This window comes from Fusarium vanettenii, assembly GCF_000151355.1.
Source record: "Fusarium vanettenii 77-13-4 chromosome 5 genomic scaffold NECHAsca_5_chr5_3_0, whole genome shotgun sequence".
In the NCBI taxonomy this organism is placed as follows: Eukaryota; Fungi; Ascomycota; class Sordariomycetes; order Hypocreales; family Nectriaceae; genus Fusarium; species Fusarium vanettenii.
This window is the reverse complement of record NW_003315878.1, coordinates 2180363-2198615: the sequence shown is the minus strand read 5'-3', so window position 1 is coordinate 2198615 and position 18253 is coordinate 2180363. Positions and strand designations below refer to the sequence as shown.

Here is an 18253-nt window from a genome sequence, read left to right as displayed (position 1 = left end):
CAGTTTGCCTCATAAAATGGACATATAAAGCGCCATTGAGAACCTTCTGGTGGTATTTCACTTGCTTTCTAACTCAGACTCACGCGATTTCCTGTCACTTGGCCACGAACACAAGCCCATTTTGATCTTCCCTAAGCGCAAGCATGACCTCGACAACTTCTAGATACGCGGCCGCACACCTCAAACCCAACGGCCCTGGCGATGCAAGACCTACCGCCCTTCAAATCGTCAAGGATGAGGAGAGAGAAAAAGGCCTTGCCGATAAGGTGGTTCTTATAACCGGCTGCTCATCCGGGCTCGGCATCGAAACGGCAAGGGCTATGAAGGCCACAGGTGCAACCATCTTCGTCACAGCACGGAATCTAGAAAAGGCGAAAACCGCACTTGGGGACGTTCTGGATCATACTCAAGTTCATCTTCTTAAGCTTGATCTGGAGTCTTTCGACAGTGTCCGAGCCTGCGTCGCCGAAGTCAAGACCAAGACCAACAAGCTCAACATTTTGATCGAAAACGCTGGGATTCGTCACGTTCCCGAGGGAAGAACCAAAGATGGTTTCGAACTCCATTGGGGCACCAATCATCTCTCGCACTTTCTCCTGTTTGAGCTTTTGAGACCTATGCTCTTGGAATCATCAACACCCGATTTCCAGTCTCGCGTTGTCGTTGTATCATCGACTGCGCACAGAAATGCACCCATGGATTTCAGCGATCTCAACTGGGAGAAGCGGAAATACGAGCCTTTTGTGGCATACGGACAGAGCAAGCTGGCCAACGTCTACACCGCCAGCGAGATCGATCGACGCTATGGGGCACAGGGCCTACACGCTTGGAGTGTGCACCCTGGAGGTATCAGGACAGGATTACAGAAGCCCAACTTGCATGACGCTCTGATCTTCTTGAAGTCTGGGGTCATGACTACACTCAGGTCCATGATGAGCCCAGAGCAGGGTGCGTCCACGTCGGTCTGGGCGGCTGTCAGCCGAGAGCTTGAAGGTCGTGGGGGAAAGTACTTGGAACGGAACAGGATCAGCGAACCCAGGAAGGGTGAGAGCCTGATTGAGGCTGGTTATGCTGAGTGGGCGTATGATGAGGAGAAGGCAAAGAAGTTGTACGACATTTCTCTGGCGGCGGTGCAATAGATGGGACCTTGGACGAGTGTTTTCGTTATGTGAGTTTTCTTTGGGTACGAATGTTAGTTTCCAAAGTCTTTTCAGCAGTTAGACGTGCTTAGAGAGTGAAGTGTCAGTTCGTCTGTATATTAGCCAAAGCATGCTGTCAGTTGCCGAGCCTAATGATACTATCCACAGTGCTTATAGCCGCAGTCAATCCGATCAGAGGGGAAAATGACAGGCTAAATTCATACAATTGGCCAATATCTACAGTGGTATATCGCAAGTATAGTTTCTTGATGCGAGAGCACGTCTTCCTTCTACGAGAAGCTATCCTCAGCAACTATTGCCATAAATTCCGTGATGAAAACCTTGCCAAACCTCGAAGCACAAGAACTATCTTATAGAGTAACAGTGACAAAGAAACAAACCAGACATCATGTCACTCCTGCCTCCATGGAGCATTGGCAAAAAGGATATCATCCAAGACGTGAGGCTTATAGGGAGTAGAGATCACAACTTCGTGACTGTTGAGAACCTTGATGAACTCATTCTCTGGGCCACTTCGGCTAGCAGGAACGATGTTGATGGCTTTCTTTTCCAGGTCACGTACCGCTGGCTTTTGAAGCAAAGTAGGCCTGACCAAGACAGCTACTTTCTAACGAGTACCAACTTAGAGAGCGCAGCCTTCGGCTTTGCGTTTCTTCTTATTACTTTTTATCATTATCTATTATGAAGACAAGAGGTCATCAGTCAGAGTAGCAAAAGACGCAGTTGTCAACACATCAATACAGTAGCAAGCCAAGAACCTCTTTGTCCTACATTCTCCCAATCTCATCTGCTTCCAACCCAGATTCCAACATTTGCCCACAAACACCCATGGCTAGGTCTCTGGCGGTAATATTGGGCTAATTTGCGTACCTATCCTTTCACCTGCCTCAACAGCCTTAAACCGCACCTATAAGACGGTTCCAACATCCTACCGTATCACGCCCACTCAGAACTATAATTATGCATAAATCGTAAAGCAACCTTGATAGACTAGAGATTATCATGCATCAGACTAAGTCTACCTTCCAGATTGAATCTCGCGTAGAACCAGTTTAGAACATTCGTCCGTAAACTTAGCCGCCGAGCTATAAACTCCGCGTTGCCGAATGGAACTAGAGCATTCACCGCATGGTTCGAGAATATCGTGTTCGGCCATCGCGTAAAAAGATAACACGGCGCTGGCTGCTATCTTTGGAAGGTAGATGTCCTGAATAGTCTGCATCTTGAGCGATTTAAGGATCTCACAGGGTCAAAGAAGGTCTGTCCTATGCGGCCTCGTGCGTTCGTTATCTCCGGGTTGGTATTGCGTGGTGCAAGTTACAAAAGATCCCGTCTAGCTGCCAGTTTCAGAATATTGGGCCAAGGCGCATGACCGGATTAAAGTAATGCACCCCGCCTAGAGTAGCAGTGCAGAAGTGCCTTGACTCTTGGCGATAGGCCGTCCGGGTGCATTTTATTCCCGAGATTCCCTGCAAAGACTTGTTGGATACGGTGTCAGAGACAGCGGAATGACGGGAGAGAAATACGCCCAGAAGTGATATTTTCCTCCTCTTTCTGCAATTTTCTTATCAATTTCTTGTTCCTCATCATTGCCGGATCCCTCGATCCTTCGCACATCTCCACATTCTTAATGGTCGACCAAGTTATCGACTTGCCTCATCGGGATATTGACCCTTGCTGCCAAGCGCCATCTATGTCGATCACTTGCGCGGGAGGATTACAAGGTTTAAATGCTTTTTTCCAACTGCCGAACTAGACGACGGAACACGGAGTTGACTACCAGAAAGGCAGGTACACCCATTCGCATACTTTCGAGATATCACCAAGCAAGCTTATCGCGGAATCACAACCAGAGAGGCAGGTATGGAACCGAACATAGTTGAGACGAACCATAAAGTCATTCAGCTTCACATATATAAGGATCAAGAATCACCGTTCTAACCGTCTCTCAACTCCAACAACAACCTCTCTTCACTCTTCAACTCTCTACTCTTGGAATCCCCCGCCTGTTCTTCACCATGGTCAAGTTTGCTGCCATCCTCGCACTTGTTGCGCCTCTTGTCGCCGCTCGTCCTCAGGACCGACCCATGATCGTCGGCGGAACTGCTGCCAGCGCTGGTGACTTCCCCTTCATCGTCAGCATCTCCTACAATGGCGGCCCCTGGTGCGGAGGTACCCTCCTCAACGCCAACACCGTCATGACTGCTGCCCACTGCACTTCTGGTCGCGCTGCCAGCGCCTTCCAGGTCCGCGCTGGAAGTCTGGTAAGTTTTGCAAACTTGAAAGATCCAACGCATGTGCTTACTATTGACAGAACCGCAACTCGGGTGGTGTTACCTCTGCCGTTTCTTCCATCAGGATCCATCCTAGCTTTAGTGGCTCGACCCTGAACAACGATGTTTCCATCCTGAAGCTGTCCACTCCCATCTCGACTAGCTCCACCATCTCTTATGGTCGCCTGGCTGCGTCGGGCTCCGACCCTGCTGCCGGCTCTGATGCCACAGTTGCAGGCTGGTGAGTAGACCTAAACATGTCCTCAGTTCAAGACTGACTCGGAATACAGGGGTGCCACTTCTGAGGGCTCTTCCAGCTCCCCTGTCGCTTTGAGGAAGGTTACCATTCCCATTGTCTCTCGCACCACTTGCCGATCCCAGTATGGCACCTCTGCCATTACCACCAACATGTTCTGCGCTGGCCTTGCTGAGGGTGGAAAGGACTCATGCCAGGGCGACAGCGGCGGTCCCATCGTCGACACCTCCAACACTGTCATTGGTATTGTTTCTTGGGGTGAGGGTTGTGCTCAGCCCAACTTCTCTGGTGTCTATGCCCGCGTTGGCAGCCTCCGCTCTTACATTGACGGCCAGCTGTAAATTGCTCGGTTGAGTGGTTTACATTTCTGGTCTAGGCATTTTGCTTGTCAGAGATCTTTGTTGAGATGGGGACGGAAGATGGAGTAGGAATGCTGAGAGTGTTTGAGAGTTTAGTTGATAGTCAAGATCCAAGTCCCGGTTGGCCATGAACTGGCAACTCGAGCGACTAGATTCTCAATAAAATTGTTTGTGGAAGATCTCTTCTCACGTACCATGATTATCGGTGCCGTGAGAGACGTCATGACATCTGAGAAATGGTGAGGCAAGCTTTTTGCCAAATCTTACACTCACCAACGATATAAGTGAGACCATTCTCCAGTGCGCTTCCATAAAAGTAACCCCATATATACACAAAAAAAATAAAAATAAAATAAAAAAACCACCAGAAATTATAATCAATTGAGCATCTTCAGGTCAATCTTATCTACTATCCTTTCAATCTCGGGACGGTCTTTTGGCTCAGTTCTCCTATCGGGGGCCGGGCTTCATCTATAGCAAAGAAAACACTATCAACACATCAACACATCATAGTATCATATCTCAATTGACATTATAGAATCTCGGGACATTAAATGATATAAGGACCACGAAAAATATCAAGGAAGTCTGTTTACGAAACGAGCGATGCCTCCAACAATGTCGCAACTACTACTACAGTCTTATATACCGAAGCAATATCCGATACCCACACACCAGGTTGTCTCATTGTATCCTTTCACAATTCCTCTGCCTCTGGCAGATCTTCGACAACCACGCCTTTGATTTCCTTCAACTTATCGATGGCCTGTAGGGTCATGGGTCTAAAACCAGACCGTGTCAGCACTGGCTCTTGGTACTAAAAATTTTTAGCACCTACGGAGGATAATATGTAGGGATCATGGTGCGAGTGGCCTTCCAATGCTCTGCACCCGTGTCGTCCTTGACGATGCTAGATTGAGATTAGCCTGACTATCAGACGTCACAAATATCGAATATCATACTCGGTCGCCGTCTGATTAGAGTATTTGTAATTCTCCATCAGCTCAAATGTATAAGTGATTGACTTGAACCTTTTGTCAGCAAACCCTCAATCGGATTTGTGCTTGTGTAGAATCCGTTTACCTTTCGGTCAGCCATCATGGATAAAGCCGCTGGGACTAGAAGAAGGGAGGCACAAGCCGCGATAGTGACAGGCACTATGTAATAGATGGAGAAAAGATGCATTTGTGGTTACTAGCCTCGACTTGAAACTTTCAAAAGTGGGAGTGATATGATGTCTATTTAAGTAGCATTTAAGCCTTTGACTATCTTCGGGACGTCATCGAATGTGGAAGGTGATGATGTGCTTATGACAGGGGTAAGACGTCGGAACAAAAGATCCCTGCCTCGACTCCTCAGCTGTTGTCTGTGTGGGGAAAGCTTATCGGCGATCAATCGGATCAGATCAGGATTTCTCACCGTCACCTGAGTCTAGGGTGAGCACCACCTGAGCCTTGCCTGAGGGGACTGGGTTGCCATCCACAAAGCGGCAATGTTTCGTTGTCAATATTTCCCTTCCAAAACACCGTAACCTAGATATTTTGACTCGTTATGGCGATAGCCCTAGTCTTCATGCCCTTAGACAAACATTTCTTGGCTGGATGCAGTTGTAGAGATCGTCAACAATGACAGAGCCAGTTTGGCGAATTGCAACAGGTGGTGATTTTGGTGAGGCCACTGGCTCATGGGCTCTCTGGAGTCTTCATCGATAATATCAACAACAATGGCATCTTTCGGAGACGTCTAATGAATGGCCGGACTGCATATAATGTATTTACCGTCGTTACATCGACACACAATTGCCATTTGTCAGCTAACGTTATGAAGGCTTGCGGAGGGCAACCTCAAACTCCGCAGCATGAAGCTAATAGGGAAACCTTGATACTTTAAAAAGCGGGTCACTTCATCAGGCTCGGGTCCTTGAAAGACCCCGACAGCAAGGGGAGCTGGTTTGGGGCGTTTTCCCTACAGGGTACGGCCTGGCTAGTCGGCCCAGCTTCAGGATTCAGTTGTTGAAAAGTAGATTTGTATTCAGACCTCTTGTAGTTACTCACGGTGGCCCAAATTGTCCAGGAGTTCTAGCAAGTCAACTTAATGTCCTGTCAAGCCTACCGGAACAGGGGAGATCCGATCTTCTGGCTCAGTTCCCATCAAGGGTCGGGCTGCAACTATGATAAAGAATAGGGGAGACAGGTATTTTGGCCTCTCCATACGATGGGTATATCCAACTTTGCCGTAGTTCAGGAAAGATCCAGGCTCGGTAGCCTGAGCACTAGGGCTTGGGAGGAAGTGATTTCTAAGGTCAACAACAGTTTCTTGCATGATCTGCGTACATGCCCGTTTACTCCACATATGTTACGGAGAATTCGATGTCCTCAAGTATTTCTCCGAAGGAGGTTACCCGAAATAACAAAGAACAGAATTTCCCACCTGAAAATAGTAAAACCTGACGTCATTTTTACATTGGCTAGGAAAGCGAGACCGAGACCGACGGTGTAGAAAGCCGGTATCTCCGCAACGTGCCATATCATACCAGCGCTCTTCTCAACCACTGCAGTGGTTGACGTTAGGAGTTTTGTTCACCACTTTCCCATCCTATGAACAGACGCCAGTGACACAGAGAGGTTGCAAGAAGCGGACTTGGACCCCTGAGTTTATAGAAAAGTCCGCCGATGACAAATTCGAGCGTCTAGAGAGGTGAACAATGAGATCTGAGGATGCATCGCGTGATACCAACCCTACCAGAACAGTACGAGGCTGCGCGAGCATATCAAGACTATGGCAGAGACATTGGGAATTATAAATGAAGGGTACCCATGTGATACATCAACATCAACAGACATTTCTTCCAAGAGTATTTTACCTTTGCCTCACTTATTCATCACACGTACGAGATATCAAAATGGTCTTCACTGGTCTTGCCAAATACCACAAGGAGCCCTACCCGGAAATCTCTCCCAAACTCCCAGAAGTGAGCCAGGAAGGGAGAACCATCCTTATCACGGGAGGGAGTGACGGAATTGGACTCGCCACCGCCAAAGCATTCGTTGCCGCCTCGGCCAAGAGAATCATCATTCTAGGCCGACGCGCCGAGAAACTTGATGTTGCAGTTGTTGAGCTTGTGAAGGAAGCGGCCTCGACTGGGTCACCCACGGTTACCGAAGGGCGCGTTTGTGACGTCTCCGACTTGGAGTCGACCGCATCGCTTTGGAGCAGCCTTCGAGATGACGGTATTGTCGTCGACGTGCTGGTCTTGAACGCTGCCGCTGTCGGCGCTATCAAACCTCTTACTGAGATTGGCAGAGATAACATCCTGAAGGACTTTGACTTGAACTTTCGCACCAACTTGGATTTCACGGAACGTCTCTATAAGCAGGAAGGAAAGGGAGCAGGCGGACGAAAGGTATGACTTGCTACCAACTGAGAGACATGGAATGGCTAACATGATGCTTGATTCCCCACAGGTCGTAGTCGGGGTTTCGACTCTCGCGATTTACCTATGGAATCTGGTAAATGACCGTCCGTCATACGGACCCTCCAAAAGCGCAGGCACCCTCATTCTCCAACAATTTGCCCGAGCTTTCAAACCAGAGGAGCTCCAAGTTTCCGTTGTTCACCCTGGCGCCGTCTGGACAGAGGGAATGAAGGAAGCCGGTGGCACCGAGGGGATGTATAAATTTGATGATGGTGAGTCTCGACATCAGAGTACCATCGACTTTTGCATGCTGACGTCTCACTAGTTAACCTCCCTGCACACTTTATAGTCTGGTCTGCCAGCCCACAGGCAGAGTTCTTGCACGGTCGGCTTATCTGGGCCAATTGGGATATAAACGAACTCAAGGGGGAGGCCTTCAGGAAGCAGCTGGATGAGAACCCCAACTTGTTGACGGTTGGGGTTGAGGGATTATCGGAGAGCAAGAACCTGCCTACCGTTTAAGCTTTCTAGACAATTATCCACGGCGAGCTTTTAGAGGGTTTATAAGCCAACACGTGAAACCTTGAATACCTAATTTTCAACTGCTATGTGGCTGTCAATATGAGCAACCTTTTCTAAACACGGGGCTAGCTGAGATCCGGGTTGTCTTGAAAGTGTAGGATGGTGGAGGTTGGCACCGGGGCGAAATGTCCCTTACCGACATGTATCGTTTGTTTCCCTTCTCCTCGTCGGATCGGCCTGCCTAGTTACGACGCTGGGAATATGTATGTTTAGAGATATGATTAGCTTAGGTTCGTAGCTCTATTGAAGAGGAATTGGATGATTTATATATTCATCGATATCTCAATTACTTATAATTTATAGAAGCTGTTAAGGTCGAATAATTCCACCATCGCAATCGCTGAATTAAGACGATCGTCTGACTCAGTTCCCATCTAGGGCTGGGCTGCAAGGTGAATTAAGACATATATGGCTGTGGTGTCACGCGAGACACAGCTTGAGAAGATATTTGAATATTACGCACGATATTACGTATGCAGCCAGCCCTTGAGAAGCGCCGAGTGGGCCTTGGGATTCAAGATACGTCAGCATCAACGGACTGGGCAATTTTCCCTTCCTCCATCGTTTCTACACCGACGTTGATCGATACATTCCCTGTTAGTCCACAGCTGCGGTCGACGTGCGGACTTTACGGGTGGAGCTAAGATGCGGACATCTGCGCCTTGACGTGGAGACAATAACGTTATCCATTGTGGTATCTGCAAGTACCCTGCCAAGCACCATTCAATGTCAGCCCAAGGCTCAAATCTCCGCGGAGTATATAATAGCACCACACACATCTTTCCTCCTAGGCCATTTTGATACCAGCCACACAACCTTTCCAATCCCTTCAGTCTCACACGCAACATTTCTCACCACACAATATGCTTGTTCTCATCGCCGGTATCACAGGTAGCCTTGGACAGCGGCTGGCTTCGAATGCCATCTCACGAGGTTTATCTGTTCGAGGACTTGGTCGAGATGCTTCAAAACTTGAGCCGAGTTTATCCAAGAATCTTGAGTCGTTTGTCACCAGCACCAGCTGCTACGACCAAGCTGCACTTGATCAAGCCGTCCAGGGGGTCGACGGAATCATTTGCTGCTACGCGCCCAACCCAGTTCTTAACATGGACGGCGCCCTGTTGCTTCTTCGCGCTGCTGAAAAGGCTGGAGTAAAGGTTTTTGTCGCCCCGTCGTGGAACAACGACTGGAGCAAGCTCAAGTTTGGAGATTTTACGCACTACGACACACACATCGCCTTTGAGCAGCACGCTGCCGTGACGAGCTCCATCCGCCCCGTCTACTTTTTCACGGGGATGTTTTCTGATCTTCTCCTCACCAATTACGGCCCTGGGTCATTCACCCTGGATGATCAGGGCAAGGCAACGCTTGAATACTGGGCCGATGGGAACACTCGCAAGTCATCGTGGTCATCCCAAGATGATGTCGCCGCCTGGACAATCGAGATTTTCCTCAACGGAGAGGGCGTCCAAGAGGGAAAGGGCGGATTCTTTCGGTTTCGCTCTGGAGAGGTTAGCATGGAAGAGCTTGCGGATGTATACAGCCGCATCTCTGGCCGCGAAATCGAGCTCAAGCGCGTGGGAAGCTTGGAGGATCTTGAGAGGGACTTGGCTCGTCTTCGTCTCGAACATGGGAGAGCCAAACACTGGGAATATTCGAAGCAAGTTGTGGCGCTTCTTGATCTCAAGGGAAGCTGGAAACTTGATGCGGATGAACTGACCGTTTTGGATCATGTCAAGAAGCCAAGGACCTTGGAGGAATGTTTGAAGGAGCATCTGAAGTTGGCATAACTGCATTTCTTCTCCAAGGTTATTGATGGAGGGCTTTTGGAAAAGCCACTCAAAATAGAGAATCTGAAGTTTATTTGATATAGTGTTTTGTTTATATGCCTACTACGCCTGTATTGTCTCATACCTGCAGAATTGCAAGCACCATGGACCCCTGTTAGTCTTCTGACTCGTTATCCCATCAAGAGCCGGGCTTCAACTATAACAAAGAACACATGACCAGGGACCCATGTTGAACTCTGACGTGTAAATCCGTCTAGTTGTATCAGACTCGGACTTAAGCTCATACCTGGAGTGGAAAGTTGTGCAACCCGAGACCCCGAGCTTCTACCCAACTAGGCACCCTCCACCGATGAACTCTTGGCCTAGATGGCCCTAGTGTGTTTGGAAAAGAAACTCAATTTGACTTTCTTTGCAGTCATGGATTTAAAGCTCTTAAGTCCATCATTCATGCAATAAGGGAGTTCGATTGGGCAATGTCACCATCGAAGCAGACAGCCACCAACATATATATAATCAATCCCTTTCCAGTCCATGATGAAGCTTTATTAGACTCAATACCATACTTTCAGGATATTCGAAATGGTCAAAGAGCTCCCTTTCGCTGATATCAAAGTCCCCATTCCCGGGTTTGGTGCCATGGGCATCAACTTCGGCTTGGGCAACAATCTCACGTTTGATGAGGCTGAGCCGGTGCTTCTCCAAGCTGTTGAACTGGGATGCACCTTTTGGGATACCGCCGTGAGTATGATGAAATGCAGCGTGACCGCCACTCTGACTCGTGAATAGGTGGTATACCAGGCTGGTATCAATGAGAAGCTCCTGGGTGATTTCATCAGGAAGCACAACGTTCGAGACAAGATCTTCAGTATGTGTTATCTTTTTGAAACAAAAAGGCAGAGCTAGCCATAGCGAATAGTTGCTTCCAAGTGTGGCGTGGACATCTTTGGTGATGGAAGTATCACGAACAAGGCCACCCACATCAAGGAGTACATCGAGGGCACTATTGAGAGGCTCGGATTTACTCCAGACCTCTACTACCTACACCGAATTGATCCTAGTAAGGAAGATTTCTACTGAAAGAGAGCCATCAAGATTATTAACGGATCCAGATACTCCATTGGAGGAATCAATCCCCGCCCTTGATGAGATTCTCAGAGCTGGTAAGACCAAGTATATAGGCTTATCCGAGTGCTCCGCGGCGACCCTTCGCAAGGCCAATTCGAGTATGTATGCAGAATCAAGGACTAGCCCCGTCTGACCGTCCGACTAGTTGCCAAGATCGATGCCATCCAGGCAGAATATTCTGCATTCGAGACTGTCCACGAAACCAATGGGCTTATTGATACGGCCAAGGAGTTGGGGGTTGCTTTTGTAGCCTATGGTCCATTGGGCCATGGCTGGCTCGCAGATGACTTTCCATACAACACTCCAGATGACTTTGCGCCAGATGACTATCGACGAACTTGCAAGTCCCCCTATTGGGCGTGTCGAATCACACTAACAAGCCTCCACAGTTCCCAAGTTTCAAGGTGACAACTTTTACAAGAATAAAGCCATCGTCGATGAAATTAAGAAACTGGCCTCTTGAAAGAGCGCCACGGTGACTCAAATCGCGCTTGCTTGGGTTGCCATGCAAGGTATGATTGCGATTCCGGGCACGACGAAGCCGAAGCGGATGGAAGAGAATTTCGTCTCGAGAGACATTGAGTTTACTGATGAAGAGTTGAAGGAGATAAGGCGGATTGTTGACACGATTAAGCCGCATGGAAATAGACGCAGTGAGTGGGATGAAGCTACTATTGGACATTAGAAGAGGAGCCGGCCGTGGGGCTGTACACTGAGGCAATTGGGTCATATGTGCTGCTTCATAATGGTATTAGACCAGATATCGCAGAACACTATTACCTGATGAGAAAGATGATGACTTTGTCTTGCTGATACCCAGTGGGTATACATTGAGTGGATAAACGTGACGCAGCAAGTCAAGCCGCGAGAATTTCTAGCAGCGGAGCCACGAGGCCATCCATGGGGAGAATAATAGCTTATCATGAAGAACTGAATTGTTATGGAAGGTCTAAAGCTTATGGTCATGGGTATTTATCGTACAAGTATACGTAGAATTAAATACCTATATATAGTAAGGTTTTTCTTTTTATACCTGCTTTGAAAGAAAATAATAAAACTTTGCTGTTGAGCCAGCATGTGAATAAGTACTGTATTAACCTAGGTACCGCAGGCACTGTGAGAGAGCCGCATCACAGGCATGCCGCGGCCCCTCCACCGATCGCGTCGCGGCTTCTGACGGATTGAGGGTCCTTCCCCACAGAGCAAAGAGAGTCTTGAAACAAAAGTAATTGAGCCTATCATCGTTCAAAAAGGGATTAAAGACGAGTCATGGTGGACTGTTTCATTAAACAAATACGAATATACGAGCACAAAGGTGCTGGTACCTTGTGGGTGAGCTGTGCCACCAACAGGTGTTTGTGAAGGATGAAGAGAATGCGCAGATCATTCTTTACCTGGTCGAATTGTGGTTAGAAAAAAAGAGTCTTTGATGTGAAATAATGTAGGTATATTGCGGCTGCAGCAATTCCCCAGCTTTGTAACTGTCAAACAAGAAAGATGGCTGCAAACACCAGAACCATCAAAATCTTGGCTTCATCCCCCCTACAGCCACTTCTCCGGCCCGTTTCACCAGCCTCAAACCGTCAGAGCGCACCACTCCTTTATAATCCTACACGCTACACGAGCAACCAACGTGCATATTTTCTGACGGGTAAGCAGCAATTTTTAGTTCCATGTCGCCATGAACGCAGAGTTGCGTCATCTGAGTCATCAAACAGCTCGCTATACGAGGGAGCGAAAGAGAATCGAGGACAGCTGGAACGACGGCAAGTGAATCAATCGGAAAGTGGAAAACTCGACCGAAACGAGACGCGACGACATGAAACAAGACTCAAAAGATTGTGTCATTTGACGTGTTGAGGGGCTTCTTATCAAGGGTCCCGGGTCGTGATGTGGGTGGTAGATCCCGGATCCCGGGGCTTGCGTAATGTAATACGAAAGGAGGGACACGGACCCCAAATTTTGGATGAGAGGATTTTACTAAAAACAACAAGAGGAATGATTTTCTTTGTTTCTTCATCTTTTGTCAAAAATTCTGGAAAAATGAGCGTCGTCGTGAATTGCGGCTGTTGAGTTGCAGACATTGACTCAGAACGTCGTTCATTTTTATCCGAGCACTGCCATCTTTTACGCATTCCCTTTGAAACATTTCTTTTAAGCCTCGCCAAGACCTTGGCGCCATATTTGGATCGCCTCTAGGCGCACGAGCGACTTGGTCTATAATGGTACCTCCGACGACGACGACAGCGACGCATTCTCAATCATAACGCATTCATTCTTTCCGATATTATTTTCACTTTTTTTTTTATCATGTTTCTACCACTCGAAGAAAGCAAGAGCGCCGCATGGGCTAACGTCCTGGCTTCTCGACGACTCCTCGTCAAAATAACCGTCATCCTCATCGCCACGATTTTCGCTCTATCACTCTGGATATTCTCCTCAGATCTGTCATATACATACCAAAGAATAACAGCGCCAAAATTCAAGCCCGAATCTTCCAGCTCCAGCAATGTATCAACAAGTACCTACACCTACGACGCAGAGACGCCACAGTTCACCGGCCCAACATCCCAGGTCGCCGACTTTTGGGGTCGACTAGCAAACGAGCTTTACAAGGCTCAGCCTAAGGGCGATGAGATCGTCTCACCAAGGCCCCTTGATCCGGAACAATTCAGTCCTTACGGCTCCAAGGCTCAAATCGACGTTGATGTCCTCGAACTACCCACAGAACAGTTCGAGTCATTAAAGCAAACTCACCACGATTACGTTCAGAGTCTTCGATATCTCGCCCCCGATTTGCCGTTTGTCCGCGATACCCGTGGCGTGGTGATCACCGCAAGTGGCGCCAATTTTGGTATCGCAGCCACGGCTGTGCTTATGCTGCGCCATGTTGGCTCCAAGCTCCCTGTACAGCTATTTCTGGACTCAGCCAGCGAGTACGAGCGTAAGCTGTGCAACACTTCACTCGCCTCGTTGGACGTACAATGCCTCAACATGGACGACTTCTTGCACGTGCCAAAGTCTGCCAATTACAGCACGCCGCATTTCGAAAAGTTCGAGTTCAAAGCCTTTGCCCTCATCTTCTCCAGCTTCCAAAACATCCTCTTCCTAGACTCGGACGCTTTTCCCATTCGAAAACCCGATTATCTCTTCGACGTGGAACCTTACAAGAGCCATGGTCTGGTAACATGGCCCGACTTTTGGCTACCTACGATATCTCCTCTCTTTTATGAGATTGCAGAGGCACAGATGCCCAACAGGACCATCAAGTCACGAGCTTCCGAGTCTGGAATTATGCTGTACGATAAGGCGCGACATGCCGATAGCCTCTTGCTAGCAGCCTACTACAACTTCTACGGAAAGTACTACTATCAGCTTCACTCACAAGGCGCCTGGGGATCGGGCGACAAGGAGACGTTCACTCAGGGTGCCGTGGTACTTGGGAATCCTTTCTGGCAGGTCAAGCAAAACGCCGTCATGCTCACCCCAGGAGAAATCCATTATGGAAGCGGGATATGGCAGGCTGATCCCGAGATCGACTGGAAGAGCAACCAGAAGAAACCCACAAAACGGGAAATACCCATCACAACAACCATGTTCGCCCACCTAAACAGAGTCAAGTTTGACACGAGAAGACTCAACAGCTTACTGGACGAGATAACATCCGAAACAAAAGAGGGAGAGAAGGAAGAGTGGTCGAGAATATGGGGCCCAGACTACAATTCGGTAGTGAAAAAGGCGGGCTATGACCTAGAAAAGGTCATTTGGGAGGAGGCTATCAAGGCCACTTGTGAGCACTCTTTATTGGATGAGTGTGAGAGGATTCGGAACTATTACGATACGGTGTTTGGGCAAGAGGCCTGATTTGAACCTGGAAATACCCATGGCTATATGAAAGCCAACAATGTTATTACTATGTTACATGTATTATATCCAATGTCAACGAAAACATTTATGACAGTCCTGCTAGCCTCAAGAAGGCAGGGTTCTTGAGAACCCTCATGCCGCCCTTCAGTGTCGTGATATCACTCCCTCCCTCGTCCAACTGCTTATCCCACCTCCCCATCGCCATTTCAACCAGGAACTTTCCAAGAGGCTCAGTAGGAGCGTCAAGCGATGGAAACGCCATTCTGACAGGAGGACCTAGAACAGCTCTGGCACTATTATGGAAGAAGCCCTGATCAGGGACGTATGGCTTGATAGCGGCATGGTCTCTTTCACTGACGACTCCGGGTCCAACCGCCTCTGTTATGAGACGGGGGTATGTGTTGCGCATCTCTGAGAGGAGGAGCTCTGTCTCTCCTTTGACACGGGCGTACCGGTTCGTGAACATCCCAGGGTTCTGTGTTGAGCTCTGTCCAGAGACAAAGATGAAGCGGAAAGGTTCGTCGTTGGGAGCAAGGCCGGCGAAGGCTTGGGCGCCAGCCAGAGGGTAGTCTTTCGTGATCTTGATGTATTCACTGTAAAATCGTTAGTGAGCGTGCTCCAGGACCACCACAGAGAGGACTTACTCCTTGGAGACCTTGGTTTGGCTAACTCCAAGAGCCCACACCGCGCCATTAGCACCTTGCAATTGACTCAACACATTGCGCCCGTAGTGTAAGAAGTCGGTATGAATGATGACATTGACTCTCGGGTCGTTTGCATTATCAGCCATAACTACTGGCCGTCGGCTGAGGATTGAGATCTTGGTGATGTCCTTCATTTTGAGCATGGCGTCGAGCACACCAGACCCGATGAGGCCGGTGGCTCCAGTGAGAATGAGATGCATGGTGGATGGATGAGGAGAAGAGGCGACAGATGCATTGAAGGTGATTGAAACTGGCAGAGAAATTCTATTTATATTTCCCAATGGTCAAAAGATCACAATTCGTCTACATATGCTGTACTCTGCCATTATCGTCCCCTTCAACCCGTGCCGTGTGTCCAAGTCAGCAGTTTTTGCCTGTTTAGGACATGGCGCGTCAGCACACCCAGAGTCAGGGCTACGATGGTGTTAGTGGGCTTCGCCCAACGGGTTCAGAGACATGGACAAGTCGATGCATTCGAATTCTTCGACTGGATTCCACACGTGGCCTGCTATCTGCCGTCGTCTCGGGCTCCCCGAACAACCGCTCCCACTGTCACTTGCCGAATCGAGGTTGTGGAGTTGGAATCAAATGTTAAGCACTACTAGAGGGAAGCTTAAAGCTTGCAGACTTTGGTCATCAAAAAGAATTTATCCCAGCCAGACGTCTAGGGAAATGTCTCTCCCAAATCCAACACATCAATCAACCTTCTTCAACGGCTTCTCGGGCTCCTCATTCGGCTTCTCAACCCGATGGCTCACCACTCCGACAAATCTCAACATGTCAATTGACGGGCTGTATCAATTAGCAATGTTCACGGTGAATTAGTCCACCATTTACTCACTTGTCAAACTTGGACGCCCAACGATCAAAGGCTAGCAGCGAAAGCGTTGTGCCCATGTAGATGCCGATGCCATGAGGATAAGTTCCTTCATAGATCCCCATGAGAATACCGCCAATCAAACCGAGCGAGTATCCTTGCCCATAGGTATTAATACCGGCGAATTTGCTTGACCATATAATGATGAATCGCACCCAGACGAAGCTGGCAAGCATCTTGACGCTTGCCCGATGCCACTCGGTCGATCCCAGGTACAAAGCCAGACCTGAAGCAAGCACACGCATAAATGCCATGGCTTGAAACGACGCACGGCTCAACTCAAGAGTCAATTTGGGTATGAACCGCATCCTCTCGGTCATGACGAGACTTGTAATAGTCTGTACGACACAGAGGAAGAGGTCAATGTTGTTTGCTTTCGGATCGTGGCCGAGATGCCATGACTTGACGTGGAAGAGGACGACTTCGATGACCGAGACGACGGAGTGGACAATGAGGAGGGAACGGTGGTAGTGATGTGCCTTTGCGTAGCCTTTGGACTTCATCATGCGTAGCATGTGAGGCATGAAGTAGGCAAAGATGCAAAAGGTGTAGATGTGATTGATAGGTAATTCATTATACTTGTTGAAAAGAGGCCACTGAGTGCCATTGGATGTGATATTTGTGCTGTCCATTGTCTGAAAGTTGAAGCAACTTGATCCTAAGTTGATCGCCAAGTCTTGGACTCTCTAGCCTTTTTGTACTTGATCAACATCTCGCAAAAAGGGATGCAAGCCGCGCTTCTATTTCCATCCAACTGATTTACATCTGTCAGCTTACACAGTTCGCCTGTGATTGGTGGTGACAGCGTATGGTAGCTTACCACCACGCGTTTGAGATCCCAGCAACAGCGCCAAGTATAACTTAATTGGGCAATTCGCATCAACTCCTCAAGTCGGGTGCGTATTCGATACCGTGCCGTTCACCCGAGTATCGGTTGAAACCTCTCCACGTCGACATCTTCTCGGTATTTTGGATAATTATGTCCTTTTTGAGCAAGTGAATCGTTCCCGCGAAGCCGATGAGCCGAAGTGGTCTGATCAAAGTTTCCAACGACAAGCATAGCACTGGCATGATGGGGGGAGAGTCCTGTCGCAGTGAAAACGGCGCCAAGCTAGAGGTACGTGATTGAGTGGACACTGTCTCAAACATTTGGCGCTATGATCCGTGAACCGTTCGTCTGATGTCCCCCCTGCCGGGTTCGTTGTGTTCCTCGCAACAGCTTACCCATTCTTGGTTTGGTCTGTTGAGCCTCTTGTCAGATGGGCAATGCTACACCACCACGAATCCAGATAGAATGAAATCTCGGAGAGGGGGCAATGCGGTGGGGAGATGATTTTTCGCAGTGTCAGATACTCAATTGCCTGATTGCATCTGAGGAGTCCGATGAGTGATGAGGTTGAGGTGGTGGCGTGGGTGGTGAAGGCCAACACGACTTCGTGACTGAGCTGACAGCACAGCCATACAACCTCCACTTTAGCTCTTATTATCTTATACCATGAGCTAAACCTTAGTGACATTAATATTTCTAACTGACTCAGTAAGTCTTGATATCCTTTAAACTTTGGAACCTGAGATCACCTGCAGTGGGCAGTGCATTGTTAGTCGACTTGGGGCCTACTATGTATTTTCTTCGCTCATCGTTTCTGACATGTAAAATGGCTCGTATGTAACGGATAGTCTTGGTGGCGACCTCGCTCTTAACATAAAAACGCGGGATTTGCATTGTGGTATCAGGGCTCGATCTGAGAATTTGGGTCTCACGAAGATTTTGTGATACATTTGCCAGCTATCCGATCCCCTCCCCTTGATATAGGAAGCAGTTGGTGCTACAAAGGAGACTCGCTC

General features: G+C 48.5%; 8 protein-coding genes across 8 annotated transcripts; 6 read left to right on the top strand and 2 right to left on the bottom strand.

The window, feature by feature from the left end:
* Positions 1-143: 143 nt before the first annotated feature.
* NECHADRAFT_41010 (uncharacterized protein) lies at positions 144-1139 on the top strand (the record flags this gene model as incomplete). The annotated part of the gene is made up of 1 exon (XM_003051360.1): positions 144-1139. One exon carries the CDS (start codon positions 144-146, stop codon positions 1137-1139), a length of 996 nt encoding a protein of 331 aa, XP_003051406.1.
* Positions 1140-3178: 2039 nt separating this feature from the next.
* Positions 3179-4030, top strand: NECHADRAFT_40795 (uncharacterized protein; the record flags this gene model as incomplete). Its single annotated transcript, XM_003051359.1, has 3 exons — positions 3179-3424; positions 3475-3674; positions 3724-4030. 3 exons carry the CDS (start codon positions 3179-3181, stop codon positions 4028-4030), a joined length of 753 nt encoding a protein of 250 aa, XP_003051405.1.
* A 2920-nt stretch (positions 4031-6950) lies between these two features.
* NECHADRAFT_41583 (uncharacterized protein) lies at positions 6951-7985 on the top strand (the record flags this gene model as incomplete). Its single annotated transcript, XM_003051358.1, has 3 exons — positions 6951-7451; positions 7513-7735; positions 7789-7985. 3 exons carry the CDS (start codon positions 6951-6953, stop codon positions 7983-7985), a joined length of 921 nt encoding a protein of 306 aa, XP_003051404.1.
* A 923-nt stretch (positions 7986-8908) lies between these two features.
* Positions 8909-9649, top strand: NECHADRAFT_7350 (uncharacterized protein; the record flags this gene model as incomplete). Its single annotated transcript, XM_003051357.1, has 1 exon — positions 8909-9649. A coding segment is annotated over one exon (741 nt), but the record flags the coding sequence as incomplete, so codon positions are not given.
* Positions 9650-10414: 765 nt separating this feature from the next.
* On the top strand, positions 10415-11645 carry NECHADRAFT_93886 (uncharacterized protein; the record flags this gene model as incomplete). Its single annotated transcript, XM_003051356.1, has 8 exons — positions 10415-10573; positions 10622-10700; positions 10752-10892; positions 10945-11058; positions 11106-11304; positions 11341-11348; positions 11389-11393; positions 11427-11645. 8 exons carry the CDS (start codon positions 10415-10417, stop codon positions 11643-11645), a joined length of 924 nt encoding a protein of 307 aa, XP_003051402.1.
* Positions 11646-13954: 2309 nt separating this feature from the next.
* NECHADRAFT_40655 (uncharacterized protein) lies at positions 13955-14824 on the top strand (the record flags this gene model as incomplete). The annotated part of the gene is made up of 1 exon (XM_003051355.1): positions 13955-14824. One exon carries the CDS (start codon positions 13955-13957, stop codon positions 14822-14824), a length of 870 nt encoding a protein of 289 aa, XP_003051401.1.
* An 88-nt stretch (positions 14825-14912) lies between these two features.
* Positions 14913-15731, bottom strand: NECHADRAFT_40789 (uncharacterized protein; the record flags this gene model as incomplete). The annotated part of the gene is made up of 2 exons (XM_003050955.1): positions 14913-15420; positions 15472-15731. 2 exons carry the CDS (start codon positions 15729-15731, stop codon positions 14913-14915), a joined length of 768 nt encoding a protein of 255 aa, XP_003051001.1.
* Positions 15732-16226: 495 nt separating this feature from the next.
* Positions 16227-17040, bottom strand: NECHADRAFT_80823 (uncharacterized protein; the record flags this gene model as incomplete). The annotated part of the gene is made up of 2 exons (XM_003050954.1): positions 16227-16323; positions 16373-17040. The coding sequence occupies 2 exons, from the start codon at positions 17038-17040 to the stop codon at positions 16227-16229; spliced, it is 765 nt and encodes a 254-aa protein (XP_003051000.1).
* Positions 17041-18253: the final 1213 nt, after the last annotated feature.